The sequence below is a fragment of the Diorhabda carinulata genome, chromosome 12, assembly GCF_026250575.1.
Source record: "Diorhabda carinulata isolate Delta chromosome 12, icDioCari1.1, whole genome shotgun sequence".
Classification (NCBI taxonomy): Eukaryota; Metazoa; Arthropoda; class Insecta; order Coleoptera; family Chrysomelidae; genus Diorhabda; species Diorhabda carinulata.
Window position 1 is genome coordinate 2,656,465 of NC_079471.1, and position 19,036 is coordinate 2,675,500.

Consider the following 19,036-nt stretch of genomic DNA (forward strand, 5'->3'; position numbering starts at 1 on the left):
TACGAATACCATAAAGAGACATTCTGAAGAAAATTAACATAAATTGTAATTATTCATTGAAAACACTTATTGAAACATAATAAAACATTTTGGAGAACTTATGAATAAATAAATAAACGTTTGTATTACATACTATCATATTACTGGCATAAGGAAAAACTTGAAAGAGAATAATAAGCTACTTAATTTATTAATATCAGTTTTCTGTCGATGTTTTCAAAGCCTGTCATCAATAATTATCACATTTTATTTAAAGTTTCATTACGGCAGAATTTACTTTTTATTGAATATGCCGACATGCATTTGATGTATGATTTGGTTTCTGGTAACTCGTCAGAAACCAGAAGGTTGCATATTGAATGCTTTCCATGCAGGATTGTATCCGATTGTAGAACTTTTGTTAGGGTTGATCGCAGCTGACGCGAAACAGCTTTTTCTATATAAATTAAGTAAACTAGTATTTGATTTTTATAGATATTTACTTGTTTTGTTAACCATTTCAATGAAGGTCTATATAAAGAGGACGCAAACTGATAATTGTTGAGGCCTCTGCGATCAGAATGATATTAATGAAAAAAATGGTTACTGGGAATATTATTTCATGCTTTGCTTTATAATCTAACATTTTTATCAATAAATATCGTAGATGTTGTTGAAATAATATGAATACGTCCCTACTATAAAAGGGTTTTTTGATTTTGAATAAAACAAAGGAAATAAAACAGAAGATCTAAATCGATGTTTATCTCAGGATTCCATAGAAAAAATCTTTATTTTCAACTAATAACAGGTTCTACTCATAGTTGTGAAAAATGATGTTGATAAAATTTTCATTATGTATATAAATTCCTAGGAAATATTTGATCTTATCAAAGTTATCAGATATGATTTTTTTTGGATTCGTATAGAAATAACGTGACTCATTATTAATAATTATAATCAAATTTGGTATCGAAAATCTTTTTTAAAATTCAATTTATTGACATTTCGCAATCTTTGTTCATTTAAACAATATCTATATGATAAAAATAACGACAAACGTATAAAAAAAATATTTTAAAGTAAAATTAATGATATCGTTTTATAACTTTCAGCCCTTATTTCTTAAATTTTAGTTATTAAAGGTTGTTTGTAATAATTATTATACCTTTTATATAAGACAAATATCTTACTAATTTGAAAATAGATTGGCAGATCACGAAAAATATCCAATAATCGAGAAATTTTATATAAAACAGTTAATAATGAAACAAAATATATGACAAATATCTTACTAATTTGAAAATAGATTGGCAGATCACGAAAAATATCCAATAATCGAGAAATTTTATATAAAACAGTTAATAGTGGAACAAAATATATGACAAATATCTTACTAATTTGAAAATAGATTGGCAGATCACGAAAAATATCCAATAATCGAGAAATTTTATATAAAACAGTTAATAATGGAACAAAATATTTCACAAATATCTTACTAATTTGAAAATAGATTGGCAGATCACGAAAAATATCCAATAATCGAGAAATTTTATATAAAACAGTTAATAATGAAACAAAATATATGACAAATATCTTACTAATTTGAAAATAGATTGGCAGATCACGAAAAATATTCAATAATTGAGAAATTTTATATAAAACAGTTAATAATGGAACAAAATATTTCACAAATATCTTACTAATTTGAAAATAGATTGGCAGATCACGAAAAATATCCAATAATCGAGAAATTTTATATAAAACAGTTAATAATGAAACAAAATATATGACAAATATCTTACTAATTTGAAAATAGATTGGCAGATCACGAAAAATATCCAATAATCGAGAAATTTTATATAAAACAGTTAATAATGAAACAAAATATATGACAAATATCTTACTAATTTGAAAATAGATTGGCAGATCACGAAAAATATTCAATAATTGAGAAATTTTATATAAAACAGTTAATAATGGAACAAAATATTTCACAAATATCTTACTAATTTGAAAATAGATTGGCAGATCACGAAAAATATCCAATAATCGAGAAATTTTATATAAAACAGTTAATAGTGGAACAAAATATATGACAAATATCTTACTAATTTGAAAATAGATTGGCAGATCACGAAAAATATCCAATAATCGAGAAATTTTATATAAAACAGTTAATAATGAAACAAAATATATGACAAATATCTTACTAATTTGAAAATAGATTGGCAGATCACGAAAAATATCCAATAATCGAGAAATTTTATATAAAACAGTTAATAGTGGAACAAAATATATGACAAATATCTTACTAATTTGAAAATAGATTGGCAGATCACGAAAAATATTCAATAATTGAGAAATTTTATATAAAACAGTTAATAATGGAACAAAATATTTCACAAATATCTTACTAATTTGAAAATAGATTGGCAGATCACGAAAAATATCCAATAATCGAGAAATTTTATATAAAACAGTTAATAATGAAACAAAATATATGACAAATATCTTACTAATTTGAAAATAGATTGGCAGATCACGAAAAATATCCAATAATCGAGAAATTTTATATAAAACAGTTAATAATGAAACAAAATATATGACAAATATCTTACTAATTTGAAAATAGATTGGCAGATCACGAAAAATATTCAATAATTGAGAAATTTTATATAAAACAGTTAATAGTGGAACAAAATATATGACAAATATCTTACTAATTTGAAAATAGATTCACAGATCACGAAAAATATTCAATAATTGAGAAATTTTATATAAAACAGTTAATAGTGGAACAAAATATATGACAAATATCTTACTAATTTGAAAATAGATTGGCAGATCACGAAAAATATCCAATAATCGAGAAATTTTATATAAAACAGTTAATAATGAAACAAAATATATGACAAATATCTTACTAATTTGAAAATAGATTGGCAGATCACGAAAAATATTCAATAATTGAGAAATTTTATATAAAACAGTTAATAGTGGAACAAAATATATGACAAATATCTTACTAATTTGAAAATAGATTGGCAGATCACGAAAAATATTCAATAATTGAGAAATTTTATATAAAACAGTTAATAATGGAACAAAATATTTCACAAATATCTTACTAATTTGAAAATAGATTGGCAGATCACGAAAAATATCCAATAATCGAGAAATTTTATATAAAACAGTTAATAATGAAACAAAATATATGACAAATATCTTACTAATTTGAAAATAGATTGGCAGATCACGAAAAATATCCAATAATCGAGAAATTTTATATAAAACAGTTAATAATGAAACAAAATATATGACAAATATCTTACTAATTTGAAAATAGATTGGCAGATCACGAAAAATATCCAATAATCGAGAAATTTTATATAAAACAGTTAATAGTGGAACAAAATATATGACAAATATCTTACTAATTTGAAAATAGATTCACAGATCACGAAAAATATTCAATAATTGAGAAATTTTATATAAAACAGTTAATAGTGGAACAAAATATATGACAAATATCTTACTAATTTGAAAATAGATTCACAGATCACGAAAAATATCCAATAATCGAGAAATTTTATATAAAACAGTTAATAATGAAACAAAATATATGACAAATATCTTACTAATTTGAAAATAGATTGGCAGATCACGAAAAATATTCAATAATCGAGAAATTTTATATAAAACAGTTAATATTGGAACAAAATATATGACAAATATCTTACTAATTTGAAAATAGATTGGCAGATCACGAAAAATATTCAATAATCGAGAAATTTTATATAAAACAGTTAATATTGGAACAAAATATATGACAAATATCTTACTAATTTGAAAATAGATTCACAGATCACGAAAAATATTCAATAATCGAGAAATTTTATATAAAACAGTTAATAATGGAACAAAATATATGACAAATATCTTACTAATTTGAAAATAGATTCACAGATCACGAAAAATATTCAATAATTGAGAAATTTTATATAAAACAGTTAATATTGGAACAAAATATATGACAAATATCTTACTAATTTGAAAATAGATTGGCAGATCACGAAAAATATTCAATAATCGAGAAATTTTATATAAAACAGTTAATATTGGAACAAAATATATGACAAATATCTTACTAATTTGAAAATAGATTCACAGATCACGAAAAATATTCAATAATCGAGAAATTTTATATAAAACAGTTAATAATGGAACAAAATATATGACAAATATCTTACTAATTTGAAAATAGATTCACAGATCACGAAAAATATTCAATAATCGAGAAATTTTATATAAAACAGTTAATATTGGAACAAAATATATGACAAATATCTTACTAATTTGAAAATAGATTCACAGATCACGAAAAATATTCAATAATCGAGAAATTTTATATAAAACAGTTAATAATGGAACAAAATATATGACAAATATCTTACTAATTTGAAAATAGATTGGCAGATCACGAAAAATTTCAATAATTGAGAAATTTTATATAAAACAGTTAATAATGGAACAAAATATATGACAAATATCTTACTAATTTGAAAATAGATTGGCAGATCACGAAAAATATTCAATAATCGAGAAATTTTATATAAAACAGTTAATAATGGAACAAAATATATGACAAATATCTTACTAATTTGAAAATAGATTCACAGATCACGAAAAATATTCAGTAATCGAGAAATTTTATATAAAACAGTTAATAGTGGAACAAAATATATGACAAATATCTTACTAATTTGAAAATAGATTCACAGATCACGAAAAATATTCAATAATCGAGAAATTTTATATAAAACAGTTAATAATGGAACAAAATATATGACAAATATCTTACTAATTTGAAAATAGATTCACAGATCACGAAAAATATTCAATAATTGAGAAATTTTATATAAAACAGTTAATATTGGAACAAAATATATGACAAATATCTTACTAATTTGAAAATAGATTGGCAGATCACGAAAAATATTCAATAATCGAGAAATTTTATATAAAACAGTTAATATTGGAACAAAATATATGACAAATATCTTACTAATTTGAAAATAGATTCACAGATCACGAAAAATATTCAATAATCGAGAAATTTTATATAAAACAGTTAATAATGGAACAAAATATATGACAAATATCTTACTAATTTGAAAATAGATTCACAGATCACGAAAAATATTCAATAATCGAGAAATTTTATATAAAACAGTTAATATTGGAACAAAATATATGACAAATATCTTACTAATTTGAAAATAGATTCACAGATCACGAAAAATATTCAATAATCGAGAAATTTTATATAAAACAGTTAATAATGGAACAAAATATATGACAAATATCTTACTAATTTGAAAATAGATTGGCAGATCACGAAAAATTTCAATAATTGAGAAATTTTATATAAAACAGTTAATAATGGAACAAAATATATGACAAATATCTTACTAATTTGAAAATAGATTCACAGATCACGAAAAATATTCAATAATCGAGAAATTTTATATAAAACAGTTAATAATGGAACAAAATATATGACAAATATCTTACTAATTTGAAAATAGATTCACAGATCACGAAAAATATTCAATAATCGAGAAATTTTATATAAAACAGTTAATATTGGAACAAAATATATGACAAATATCTTACTAATTTGAAAATAGATTCACAGATCACGAAAAATATTCAATAATCGAGAAATTTTATATAAAACAGTTAATAATGGAACAAAATATATGACAAATATCTTACTAATTTGAAAATAGATTGGCAGATCACGAAAAATTTCAATAATTGAGAAATTTTATATAAAACAGTTAATAATGGAACAAAATATATGACAAATATCTTACTAATTTGAAAATAGATTGGCAGATCACGAAAAATATTCAATAATCGAGAAATTTTATATAAAACAGTTAATAATGGAACAAAATATATGACAAATATCTTACTAATTTGAAAATAGATTCACAGATCACGAAAAATATTCAATAATCGAGAAATTTTATATAAAACAGTTAATATTGGAACAAAATATATGAGAAATATCTTACTAATTTGAAATTAGATTCACAGATCACGAAAAATATTCAATAATCGAGAAATTTTATATAAAACAGTTAATATTGGAACAAAATATATGAGAAATATCTTACTAATTTGAAAATAGATTGGCAGATCACGAAAAATATTCAATAATTGAGAAATTTTATATAAAACAGTTAATATTGGAACAAAATATATGAGAAATATCTTACTAATTTGAAAATAGATTCACAGATCACGAAAAATATTCAATAATCGAGAAATTTTATATAAAACAGTTAATATTGGAACAAAATATATGAGAAATATCTTACTAATTTGAAAATAGATTCACAGATCACGAAAAATATTCAATAATCGAGAAATTTTATATAAAACAGTTAATATTGGAACAAAATATATGAGAAATATCTTACTAATTTGAAAATAGATTGGCAGATCACGAAAAATATTCAATAATTGAGAAATTTTATATAAAACAGTTAATATTGGAACAAAATATATGAGAAATATCTTACTAATTTGAAAATAGATTCACAGATCACGAAAAATATTCAATAATCGAGAAATTTTATATAAAACAGTTAATATTGGAACAAAATATATGAGAAATATCTTACTAATTTGAAAATAGATTCACAGATCACGAAAAATATTCAATAATCGAGAAATTTTATATAAAACAGTTAATATTGGAACAAAATATATGAGAAATATCTTACTAATTTGAAAATAGATTCACAGATCACGAAAAATATTCAATAATCGAGAAATTTTATATAAAACAGTTAATATTGGAACAAAATATATGAGAAATATCTTACTAATTTGAAAATAGATTCACAGATCACGAAAAATATTCAATAATCGAGAAATTTTATATAAAACAGTTAATATTGGAACAAAATATATGAGAAATATCTTACTAATTTGAAAATAGATTCACATATCACGAAAAATATTCAATAATCGAGAAATTTTATATAAAACAGTTAATAATGGAACAAAATATATGACAAATATCTTACTAATTTGAAAATAGATTCACAGATCACGAAAAATATTCAATAATCGAGAAATTTTATATAAAACAGTTAATAATGGAACAAAATATATGACAAATATCTTACTAATTTGAAAATAGATTGGCAGATCACGAAAAATTTCAATAATTGAGAAATTTTATATAAAACAGTTAATAATGAAACAAAATATATGATTTAAATTAATAGATTTCACTTATGTATCTATGAAAAAAGTTGTGAAAGGGTTTCTAATATATATTAGTACGTTTACATCTTAATCACGTTAACTTTTAATTAATTTCAATAGGAAGGGATTTTTCTCAACGAGAACACCTTCACTCAGGTAAAAATGAAATACCTAACCAAATATTTGAAAACAAAACATCAGTACGAAAAACAGCCATTTTTCCATCTTCCAACGTCATAAGATCCAAAGCTAACCAAAAGAATTGCTAAAGAAAGAGTGGATAAACTTTTTGTATAACCTGAAATCTTCTGTGGAATCAGCTACAAAACAGTAGAGAAAACATTTGAAAATGAGATAGAATAATCTAAGTCGAACAGACTAGCTGCCTGGGAGCTTATTAAATATAGAAAATGAAGCAGTCACATCAATTTTATATCCTAAGCTTTGAAAGGTGGAGTAGATCATCTGCAAACACTGAGAGTTTCCAGTGTCACTGCAAGAAAAGAAGTCACAAGAGATCCTTTGGGTTGCAGACATCATAAACTATACCTACAAGAAAACTATATAGCTAAGGTTAATATAGAGTGAGTCCAAGACGCCACAAGATAAGATCAATATCAGCAAGTCCTAGAAACTCGTATGCTGCCTTCACATAATTCCTTGATGAGAAGGAATTTCTGTTTATGCAAGATTTATGCTTTAAAAAGAAGTGCCAAACAATGCCGATGTCTAGAAAACATAGCGAGGAGAATGAAACACTTTTTTTTTCATTAAATTACTCATAAGATATGTATCTAATAATTATAAAAATACTATTATTTCGTGAAGTACTAGATAATTGTCAATGTCAAATAATATTTTCATAAAGGCCAAACTTGAGTGAAAACATCTAGAGCTATTTCTTTCACCTTTTGAGCCTCTCAACAAAAAAACTAACTGAATCATATTATAGTTCAGTTTCAAGAGGGTCTGATAAGATAGATTATATTAACGAAACGCTAAAAAAAGTGTACCCAAAGAGGTACCCTTAAAAACAATGCGTAATATATATGAGGAATAAATAAAAAATACCGGGGAAAAAAGTTTTATAGATTTAATCAAGTACAATGCATTTATTACCACTAGTATGCTTCAAATAATTAATCGGCTCGTAAAGAGCTTTCTCTTCAAGCTAAATCTCTTCATCTTGGACCCGCGTTGGCATTCCACGGCTGTTCTTCGCTTGGTTTGCGTTTACTCTGTTCATTTGTTGTTCTGTGATCTCTTTAGCTGTTGCTTCACGTGATTGGACCATCGACCAATCTATTGCCACTAGTATGTCTCATAAGGAATTAATAATTGCAACAATGCACAAATAGAGTGCTTCAAATAATTAATCGGCTCGTAAAGAGCTTTCTCTTCAAGCTAAATCTCTTCATCTTGGACCCGCGTTGGCATTCCACGGCTGTTCTTCGCTTGGTTTGCGGTTACTCTGTTCATTTGTTGTTCTGTGATCTCTTTAGCTGTTGCTTCACGTGATTGGATCATCAACCAAACTGTCGCGTTTCTTGGTCCGTAAAATTGTCTTTGTGTACTCAGCTAAGTCGTCCAAGCTCTCTTCTTTCATGATCATCATCTATACGATAATCCCGGGAATTGAGTGCTAACAGAACTACTGGGATGGTCCGGCAATGGATAATACAGCTGGTTTTGATACTGAGCGGTATGTACCACCCTGGTTAATCTTTTGAAGTGGACCTCTATCTGCGTAGTCTCCAGATAGTTCTCCATTATCAAGTCTAATGTGAATCCTAAATATTTTATGGATTTTTTTGTCTCGATGAAGAGTTCCTCGATTTTTATCGCTTGGATATTGTCAAATTTTTCCTCCTGCTTCCAAGAAGATCATATCGGTCCATGGTCATCGAGCCATCTCCTCGGAAACCGCATTGCGCTGGTTAGCTCATCTTGAATTTTTTCTTTGTCTCTTCCCGTGAAGAACTTATAGTAATAGGTGATATCTACTACACAGTCTTATGTTACTAGGGAGCAGAAATAAGCTTATCAGACTATTAAGTTTTTCGTCATGCTATCCTAGGTGAAACACCTAATTTCACTCAGTAATATCGCTGACGCTCATCCCGTTTTGAAGACAATAGTTTTACCTCAAAATTTAGATCAATAATTGGGGGATTCTACCAATTATTTTGAATTTTATTTTATGTTTTACCAATTTTTCGATATATAAATTCGTAGAAGTTCGATTTTTTTATCTTATCTTCTGATTAAAGGAGCGATAAACAGAATACTGAATTTATTGTGATCAATATAATCAAAAATAGTTGAAAATTAACAAAGCAACGCCATGAGCAGTAATGCTAATCGACTTTCTTATATAGAAGAAGACATTGAAATAAAACCTTCTGCGGAATTGATACCAGATGAATACAAACATTTTACGGAACCGAACCAAAAAATTTTCCTATATACATTCACCAATAATGGTGAGATTTATGAAAGCAGTGAAAAAATATTTTTAACAACTATGGAAAACTATGGATACGTATTTGCCAATAAGTATAACTTAGATAAAGATAATCTGAAGGAAGCGCTAGAAAAAAGTAAGTTTTTAAAGAATAACAGATTTTTTTGCACACGTTTACATTCAGCAGTAAAGTACTTGGGTTGTGACCTCTTTGGAATGACCTCTTCTATATTTCTCGACCTCCATCTTGGTGATACGTGAAGGAGTTGGTTTCTTCGATCCCTATAAATCTATTTCTACTACGAGCCCAAGATATTGCAGCACACATGTTGCTTATTGTAGTTAATTGTTAATTTTGTATTTTGATGCCGAACGTTAGAATCTTTACCACGAGACAATAAACAACATCATAATTTAAAGTTGGTGGATGGTAGTTTGGAGCTATGAGACTATGTGGAAGTCATGGCTCAGTGATATCGCTGTGAAATGATCATTGAGGTCTAGGTCTAGGTCACAATCACAAACAACTTCACACATAAAGTTTGTCGTTGTTTAATCTCTATAGGGACGAGGTTTTCCACCGTTTCATAACCGTCGACGTACTACAGATCTACTACATTAAATTAGAGAAAATAGAGCAGCCAAACTCTAGTACCAACTTATTAGGTGCATTCTACGAATATTTGGTTAAGAAAAACCGTTGAAAATATTTATGAATTAGGCTACGAATCGCTCCCTCATCCACTCTATTATCTCCGATCTCCGATCGACTATTTTTTGTTTCCAAATAAATAGATGGAAAAAGATCAATACCTATTTTGGTACCCGGGATAAATCTTAAATTGTCTTAAACTTATTGACTTCTCCCGGTAATTATGATTGATATTTTCAGTTGCCAAAAGTTGTAACAACGATGTAGCTGGACTAATTCTTTTCTTTTCTGGTAATGTAACAAAATATAGTTATTTTGAGAGCGATATACCTGAAAATCGTATAGCGATCCACAATATTTGGTTAGGTTTTAACTCGAACTCATGTCTTCAGCTGAAGAATAAACCGAAAATATTCATTTTTGATGTAAGTATCCGTAGATATTAACTGTTGCTTTTTTTTGGTCATATATATATATATATTAATATAATCAACAGATTATTATAGATTCAACAACTCGTCAACTGATCGCATTTCCCTTTTGATTATAACCCTATTACTGTGTTGTTTCCGAACTATCGTTCGTATAACGGTAACTGTCCTAGTGCGCAGAATCATCACCATACCAATGATGGGTGGGAACGATTCTATTAGCTTCGTTCGCGGGTCAGTTTAGAAACCGGACTCGAGCGCACTTTCAAGAGTGTTCAAGAAATTTTGAAAGTGCGTTTGCGATCGGCTCTAAACTGATTCGGAATTTGACTCGCGAACAAAGCTATTTTCGATTTTTAGCTCATAGTTACGCCAACACTCATACAAACTGATGGGAGATTGATACATAAGGGATACGACACCCCAGCGGAGGCGGATATTTTGGTTATATGTAACAAATCAGAAGGTAATTAAAGTCAAATAATTGTATCAAGACTGTCAATTTTAGTCCGGGAGATATAATAACATTTTATGCCGATGGATTGAAACGAAGAAAATCAATTGTCATCTGTCATACCCGCGTTGGGTGTGAGTGACTATAAAAGTTGTAAAAACAACCTACACCCGCTATTTGAACAGCACTTTTTAGTCGTAAACTATTGAGATAACATCTTATTCATTTCATTTTCATCGCTACCTCCCGGACTAATTCTCTTATATACTGTTAATAGTTATTTCATTTTTAATACTACCTTTGGGACAAATTCCTTTACTTAGTATTTATGATTGATTTTTATCATCATTTCAATAATTGAAGTTAAAAAATTTTGTTTAAGGAGCGACTGATTTCGTATATCAATTTTGCGAGAACATCAAAGAATACGGAGAAACGGAAAACATTGTCACTCTGGCTAGTTGTGTAGATGAGGACACGCCGCTCGTAATATCTACATTAACCAGAAATTTCTATTTCACTCCCAGTTTCAGTAATTCTAGAGGAAATTATCGTATAATAGAAAAACATCAGGAAGATATTAGATCACAAATAGATAACTTGAAAAAAACAGCAATTAAACACATGGAAAAAAAGAAGAAGTCTTCCATACTTGACAGTTTTAGGTTAGGAAAGAAACAAAAAGACGAAGAAGTCTTTGCTGAACCAGTAGTATCTTCTAAAGATACAACAAAAGCTCCTAGTGATACTAGCAGTAGTAGCATGTCGACAGGACATAAGTCGATTACTTCTTCAGTACAATCTAGAGGTTACAGTGGTACGAATTATCAAAGAACAAGATTAATGTCACAAACTGAACCCGAAGGTTCCCGATCAAGCACCAAAAAGAAAAATGAAAATAAGAAACCGATTTGGAAACCATAAAAAAGTGTTGAAATTATATTAGATCAATAATCAAAATATTACTTTATTTATCTGAATGAAATTTAATTTTAGGGTTTACAAAATTTTTGTATTGTCTCCATAATCACTTTTGTAAATAAATTGAACTGAAATAACAACTCATATTTGTAAATTGTGAGAAAATCAATTAATAAACTTATTTATAAATATTGATATATGATTTATTTATTCCTTTTTCGAAAATTAATCGATCACAACAAAAAATCGAGCCATTGTTTGAGAGGAATAAATCGATGTATGTAATGTAAGTTTGACGTTTGGCACATGGTACGCCTCTAACCTCAATTTTGTCACATTTTTAATTTAAATACCTGTGTTATCAAATAAAACAATTTAAAAAAATGGATAGTCTCTCGTCGTTAACGGGTGCACAAAAAGATGAACTCATGGATAATGTTAAACAACAAATTGCAGTAGCCAATGCCCAAGAACTTCTTACAGTAAGTGAATTTTACAACATTGAAGTTTTCATAATAGTATCGTATTTGTATTTTCAGAAAATGACTGAAAAGTGCTTTAAAAAGTGTATTTCAAAGCCCGGAACATCATTGGATAGTTCAGAGCAAGTGAGTTGTCAGTTTTAATATAATTAGAAATATAATCGTGATTTTAGATCTTTATTCATGAATAACGTATTTTTTGTATAAAAAAATCATCTAATTTTATATTTAACTCCAGTCTCTATCAAAATATTGTTAATATAATAAAATATATTGTTTAGATATAATTTCAATCTGCTGTTAGGTATAAATGTAACTAAATTATGAATTTTTCTATCAATTACGGAAATTTTAAGATATATTTTGTATCTATATTTTGGGCTTCTCTCTTTAGAAATCCTGGTTTTGTACTAAAAACTCTATTTACTTTTTAATGCATTTGTTTTTCTTAAACTTGAATATGCCTCTCTTATTTGGGACCTAAACTACCAAACTCTTATCAACAAAATAATTAATATTCAATGAATATTAATTATTTTGTCATATGTCATATGAATATTATATATATCTCTTTGTGTGTTCTTCATTTATAAAATTGTAATGGCTAAAATTTGTTCAAAATTGCTAGAACTTCTAAGACTCCATATCTTTAATTTGCCACTCAGTCCCACTGTTTATTCTACTTTCCAGTTGTTAAAACTGTTTTCTCCTTTATATAAAATGGATCAATATCACTGTCATATGCAGAACTTTTTGGATACTATTTGTATCACTATTTCTACACAGTTTTATAACTTTGCCTTGTTATGCTTATTTTTTGCATCCATTTTGTCTATTGAAAATCATTTTTTAAAAAGCTTTGATCAAATTCCTTGGTCTTTGCTGTCCAACCCATTGAGCATTTGCTTTCATTACTACTGCTACATCACTTTTAGCTGTATTACAGTGTATTTCTAGATAAACTAAAAACTTGAATAATCTGTGTGTGGTATTTTCAGTTGAATCTGTTTTTTTTTTCAGAAATGTGTAGCCATGTGTATGGATAGGTATATGGATTCTTGGAATTTGGTATCAAAGGCTTATAGTATGAGGATCCAAAGAGAAAGAGGAAATATGTAAATAATTGTGAATATTAGAAAATAAATTATTGTTAGTAAAAAAATTTCTGAAGTTCATTAGTAGTAGTAGAAATTTTTTTAGTTTTATTTTATTTTACTTGGATCATCGGCATTCAAAAATGTAGGAATAAAAATAAAACTACACGCTGTTTTTTTTTCAACTTTTTATCTATTAGTCCTAAGAAAATCACAACTTTATAAGGCACAATTTTTAAATAATGTAAAAACAAAGTAAGTACAAAAACATTACACTAAGTATATAATAAATTAACTTAAGATATTCTCATTAAGAGGAATGTAAGATATTACTTATAGAAACCTAGGCGTGTGAAGAAATGAGCTTGAAAATTTCATCAACCCAATACCTAAACCTAACTAAACCATTATAAAAAAACAATTTGGAAAAATTGATTGATAACAAAAGTTAATCAACGTAAAAGGATATAAAATGAATTTTGAAGAAGGTAAGAGCACTATGGCACATCATTAATAGAAACTTTCCTCTCAAATGTAAACTATAAATACTCGAATAGTGTCATAAGGGAAAAAAACAAATTATCAAGTAATAGTCATTTGAAATGAAATCTTAACTTCGTTTTCCACTTTTCTGATAACTCAAAACCTGACAATATTACCGCAGTACTAACTATTTACATGACATTATTTGAGATTAAATGTTCTAGAACTGATGGTACGATAAAAGAGATTTTCTAATTTTTTGACTTATGACACTATTTTAATGGAAATGCGATTTCAAGTCCAAACGGAAACTAGCACTTCCAAAGATGATTTATTCAGTTTTTAAAGTATATTTCCAAATAAACACAAACAAACTTTATTCTAGTTAGTGGATCACAAATTTTCTACCAACTATTGCCTCTTCTGTATTGAACATTTGAGACAGCTATAAAAAAAGTGTTTCATAATAAGCAAGCTTGTCCTATGAGATATTTTTAAATAATAGACTAAACAATATCATCTTTAAAGAGCGTTAGTTTCATTAAGAGAATCTTTCTGATAGTAAAAAATAAGGTTAGAGCTATTATGTTAAAAAGAAAGTTTCTGGACATCTGTATTTATCATGTAAAAATATTTCATGGCACAGCAATGAATAGTTGAAGAAATAGTGCAGCAAACATAGTTAAAACCATGTAAAGATGTAAAAATAATGAAAAAATTATTCCAGAAATTTAGAATCAGCTAACAACTATGATTAAGTTGTAATAATAAATAAATATTGACGAAAATAGAGCGTTTGATAGTTATAAAAGTTCTGTCCATTAGATTATTAGACAAATAAGGGTGTAATAAAAAGTACAAAATCAAATAACAGACATTTTTTCACCATGCAAGTATTCAAAATTTATGAATCAAAAGATTTGTGTAGTAAATATTCACTTATAATTTTATTCCTCGTAGTATAAAACATTAGAGCCAATAAATAATGCTTAACAATTTTCCATTTACACCAAAACATTCTGGTCCAATTCAAAATGTGCAACTGGGGTATATTCTCATTGTCATTGAACATTTAATTTAAACTATTTATTTTTTTGTGAACTTCCTGCAATCTTTTGTGGAATTTTTGTTTCTTTCCTATTTAATGGTGTAGTTATTTCATTGCTGTTACTCATCTGGTTCGTTTGTTGTAGTTCTTTTAACAAACTAATGTTGCTATGATCCGATTTAAGAGATAAATCATCACCGCTATACATAAAATCTTCTTCATATTCATCATCTATATCAAATAGTTTATCCGTCTCGCGTATATTTGAATTATCTTTAAAATCTTTGTTATATAAAGACGGTAGAATATCATTAACTTTGGGTTTATTGAGCGGAGGGAGATCTGCCAGTGAACTCAAGTTATTTTTTGATTTGGATTTTTCAGACTTTGGAGGAGATAGTTTAATTTTGTCAGTAAGTTTTTCTTTGATTTCAGTCTCTTCTAAACCGTTTATTTGGACTTCAGGAACTTTTTCTTGATGCATTGAATCTGTATCTTCTTGCAAGGAACTTGTTTCATCATAAGTATCATCATTTTGTCTTCTACTATTTGAGGTTTTGGGAAGTTCAGTTCGTACATATTGGGAGTTATTATTGTCGTTATTAGGTTTAATAATAGATTTTGAATTTATTATTGGACTAGACACATCAAATGTTTTATTTAGATCCTCAATTGTCTGTCCGTTTGTTATTTGTAAAGGGATTTTGATATTTTCTTTACTAATACTACCTAAAAAAATAATTAAAGCTTGTTCAGTGATAATAAAAGACTAATATAGCAGATAAAAGGCAAAATAAAAAGAAAATTCAAAATATAACCATTAACTAGGGTAAAGATGTTTTGAGGACACAAAGATTTCAAGACAAACATTGAGTTATGAGAAAAAAATAGACAAACCTTCGATAATTATAGAAATAAAGGTCAAATAATAATATGGAAGATCAAGTAGAAAGTGTAGAAAATGAAATGTCACCAAAAGATAATCATAAAAAAATCAGATGAAGAAAAGAAAACAGGAATATCGACCAAAATTGGCTATTGAAAAATACAGATTAGAGGTTAATTATGGAAAAACGTGAAAAAAATTAGTAAAAGTTGTTTCGAAAAACTGAATTGGTTGGGTTGCCACCTTTTTTTGCAACTGAAGAAGTTAGGCGAGAAAAAAAAGTACATAGTATAAAAATAAAGCACAATTTACTTTTATTTATTATGCCGGTTTTAGCTTCCCATTTTGGGGGGAGGTTCATGAATTAATATCAAAAAAAAGAAAGTAAAACTGTGATTAAAACTTTCTAAGCTTCTGCTTAGTTGTTGTTCTTCAATTTCTGTACTAATCTTAAACTGTATCAAAGCTTTGAAGCTTTCCTAAAATTTTTCCTGAAAGTAAGTCTGTTTGACAAGGGGGTCATGACTCCCTTGAAACCAAGCCTGCCTTTGATAAGTATAGGAGCAAAGACTAATAATACCGAAAATACATTTAAAATTTGAGATAATTCAAAATACAACAAAGATCATTGGAAAACATAAGAAGGTATTGTATAAAATCCAAAAAAAGGGTTTATAAAGCAAACCAAAGATGCATAGAAAAATATGATCAAAATATTGATATGAAGATACCTTATATTGACTTAGAACAAACTTTAACAATTATGCACAAGGAAATATTTTCATTAAATTTTCACGTATTCACTCAAACTGAACCTAATTTAAAAATAAACACTAAGCCACAATATCAGTAGTAACAGGAAATATGAAAATTCAACAAGAAAAAGAAAAAAAACTTAATATGGGAAGTAAACAGAACAATTAGGACATTCTTGATATAAAAAACTTTTTCCTATGTATTGAGCACTTCTAGTCAGTTAATTTCCTTCAAAAGACAAAAATTGGGGCTGACCAGACAAACCAGAAGTATTTACACAGGAAGAGAGAACAAAATTAAACAGTTAAGCCAGCTTGATTACCTTGGGAAAATTGTTTACAAGAGATGATCCAAAGATAGCTAGAAAAATGTACAAAATGCTCATTAATTTAACATACCTGAGCAAATATTTTCTGGTACAGAGATACTATCTGATTCACTTTGTAGACTATCAGATTTTTCTTCATGGTTTCCATTCACATTGAGATTAATTTCCAATGTCCTTTTTGATTTTTGAGCAATTTTCAAAATCTGATATAAGAGTGGTTCACTATTATCTTCAATATTTTCTAATCCAAACTGTTGCGCAATTCTTTGTTTTTCCTCTTTTTGACAATCGCAATCTAAATACGACTCAGGTTCATATACAGCTAATGTAAAACTTAAATTAAAAAATTCCAGGAATTCGTGGACTATGTAAAACATAGATTTGCCCTCTGTTGTTTCCATAAAAGTTTTGATTTTGTTATTTAGCAAAGGTGTTTGTGAACTAATCTGAAATAAATATCCTTCAATGCATTATTAATCAGTATGTATCAAGTTTCATAACCTACCTTTTCATCTTCATCCAAGGCAAGAAAAAGACTAGCACGTAATTGAGCCTAAAACACAAGATAACTTTTCTGTTTCCAAAACAAATATATAACTATATAAGCTTATTTAATATTGTTTTAAGCTTTAATTATATTTAGACAAAACAAATTAAATGAATATTACAATTTTCCCTTTGTTAAATATTACTTTGAACAGTTTAAAGCTAGGGCATGAATAACTGTAGATATTTTTTTCCTTAACATATACTTTACGTTGATTCCACGATTCAAAAGTATTTGATCGTCTCAAAGCTATTTATTTTAGTCAAAAACTCGATAGTGTTCTTGTTAGCCAAAGTTTTCCAATTAAGGTCATAATACATGTATCCATTTAAATAAAAACGATAAACAGTGTAAATTTAGGCGAATTATAAAATTCAGTGGAATAACGTTATGTTAATATGTGTATTACGTCCTATTTATAAAAAGAGTAAACTAATATAATTTGGATACCTTTATTTTGGCTAGTGTTCCGTTGAATTTTAAAGTTTGGGCAACTAAATCCTTCAATTCTATTTCTTCTTCTACTGACATTGTGATTGATAATATTTACAATAAGCATATGTAAGTGATAATAAAAGTTTTTAGTTAATAAATGACCAAAATACTTTTTGTTTTATTCCAAACAAAGTTCACGTTTATAAGACAAATTGACAATTTGAAATTTGACAAGAAGTACTAGTGATGTACTTCGATTTTTTCGTAACAAATTTTAGAAGTGGTGTAAATTCCTCAATAAAAACCAAGTATTTATAGAGGAATGGAAAGAAATAATCATAAAATGGTCCATTGAACTCATCCTACTATGAGTTTTATAAAAATTCGAATATAATTGAGTTTGAAAATTTCTGAAAAAATATCAGTGACTTATAGCTGTTATGAATCAGTAGAGATTTTAGAGTAGAGACTTTACAAAAAAGAATTTGCATGATTTATTAACAGATGAAGCAATATAGTTCATAGTAGTAGATTTTTCTTTGCAAAGAAAAAATTCTTTTAGTATTTTAATAAGATTTTATCCATCAGCATTACGTAGTTGAAACAATGCCATTATCCATACATTTGAATAATGTGGTTGAAAATATTCTTTTTGTAAACAATACGAAGATTACAAGTAATATATTTTGAAAAGTTAGCATCCTGTAGAAGGTGTGTGGAAATATATAAAAGTCCTACTACAAAATTAATCTTAAATCGAGTTGTGCCATCTATTATTTTCATTCT

At 27.1% G+C, this 19,036-nt stretch overlaps 3 protein-coding genes across 3 annotated transcripts; 2 read left to right on the forward strand and 1 right to left on the reverse strand.

Moving 5' to 3' along the window:
- Positions 1-9,588: 9,588 nt before the first annotated feature.
- Positions 9,589-12,384, forward strand: LOC130899914 (uncharacterized). The gene is made up of 4 exons (XM_057810096.1): positions 9,589-9,869; positions 10,626-10,810; positions 11,177-11,282; positions 11,653-12,384. Exons 1-4 carry the CDS (start codon positions 9,614-9,616, stop codon positions 12,192-12,194), a joined length of 1,089 nt encoding a protein of 362 aa, XP_057666079.1. The 5' UTR covers positions 9,589-9,613; the 3' UTR covers positions 12,195-12,384.
- Positions 12,385-12,476: 92 nt separating this feature from the next.
- On the forward strand, positions 12,477-13,835 carry LOC130900001 (mitochondrial import inner membrane translocase subunit Tim13). The gene is made up of 3 exons (XM_057810285.1): positions 12,477-12,673; positions 12,731-12,799; positions 13,694-13,835. The coding sequence occupies exons 1-3, from the start codon at positions 12,575-12,577 to the stop codon at positions 13,790-13,792; spliced, it is 267 nt and encodes an 88-aa protein (XP_057666268.1). The 5' UTR covers positions 12,477-12,574; the 3' UTR covers positions 13,793-13,835.
- A 105-nt stretch (positions 13,836-13,940) lies between these two features.
- LOC130900000 (centrosomal protein 43-like) lies at positions 13,941-18,492 on the reverse strand. The gene is made up of 4 exons (XM_057810284.1): positions 18,266-18,492; positions 17,774-17,821; positions 17,339-17,714; positions 13,941-16,027 (listed from the first exon to the last, which is right to left on the reverse strand). The coding sequence occupies exons 1-4, from the start codon at positions 18,344-18,346 to the stop codon at positions 15,333-15,335; spliced, it is 1,200 nt and encodes a 399-aa protein (XP_057666267.1). The 5' UTR covers positions 18,347-18,492; the 3' UTR covers positions 13,941-15,332.
- Between the last annotated feature and the right edge of the window lie 544 nt (positions 18,493-19,036).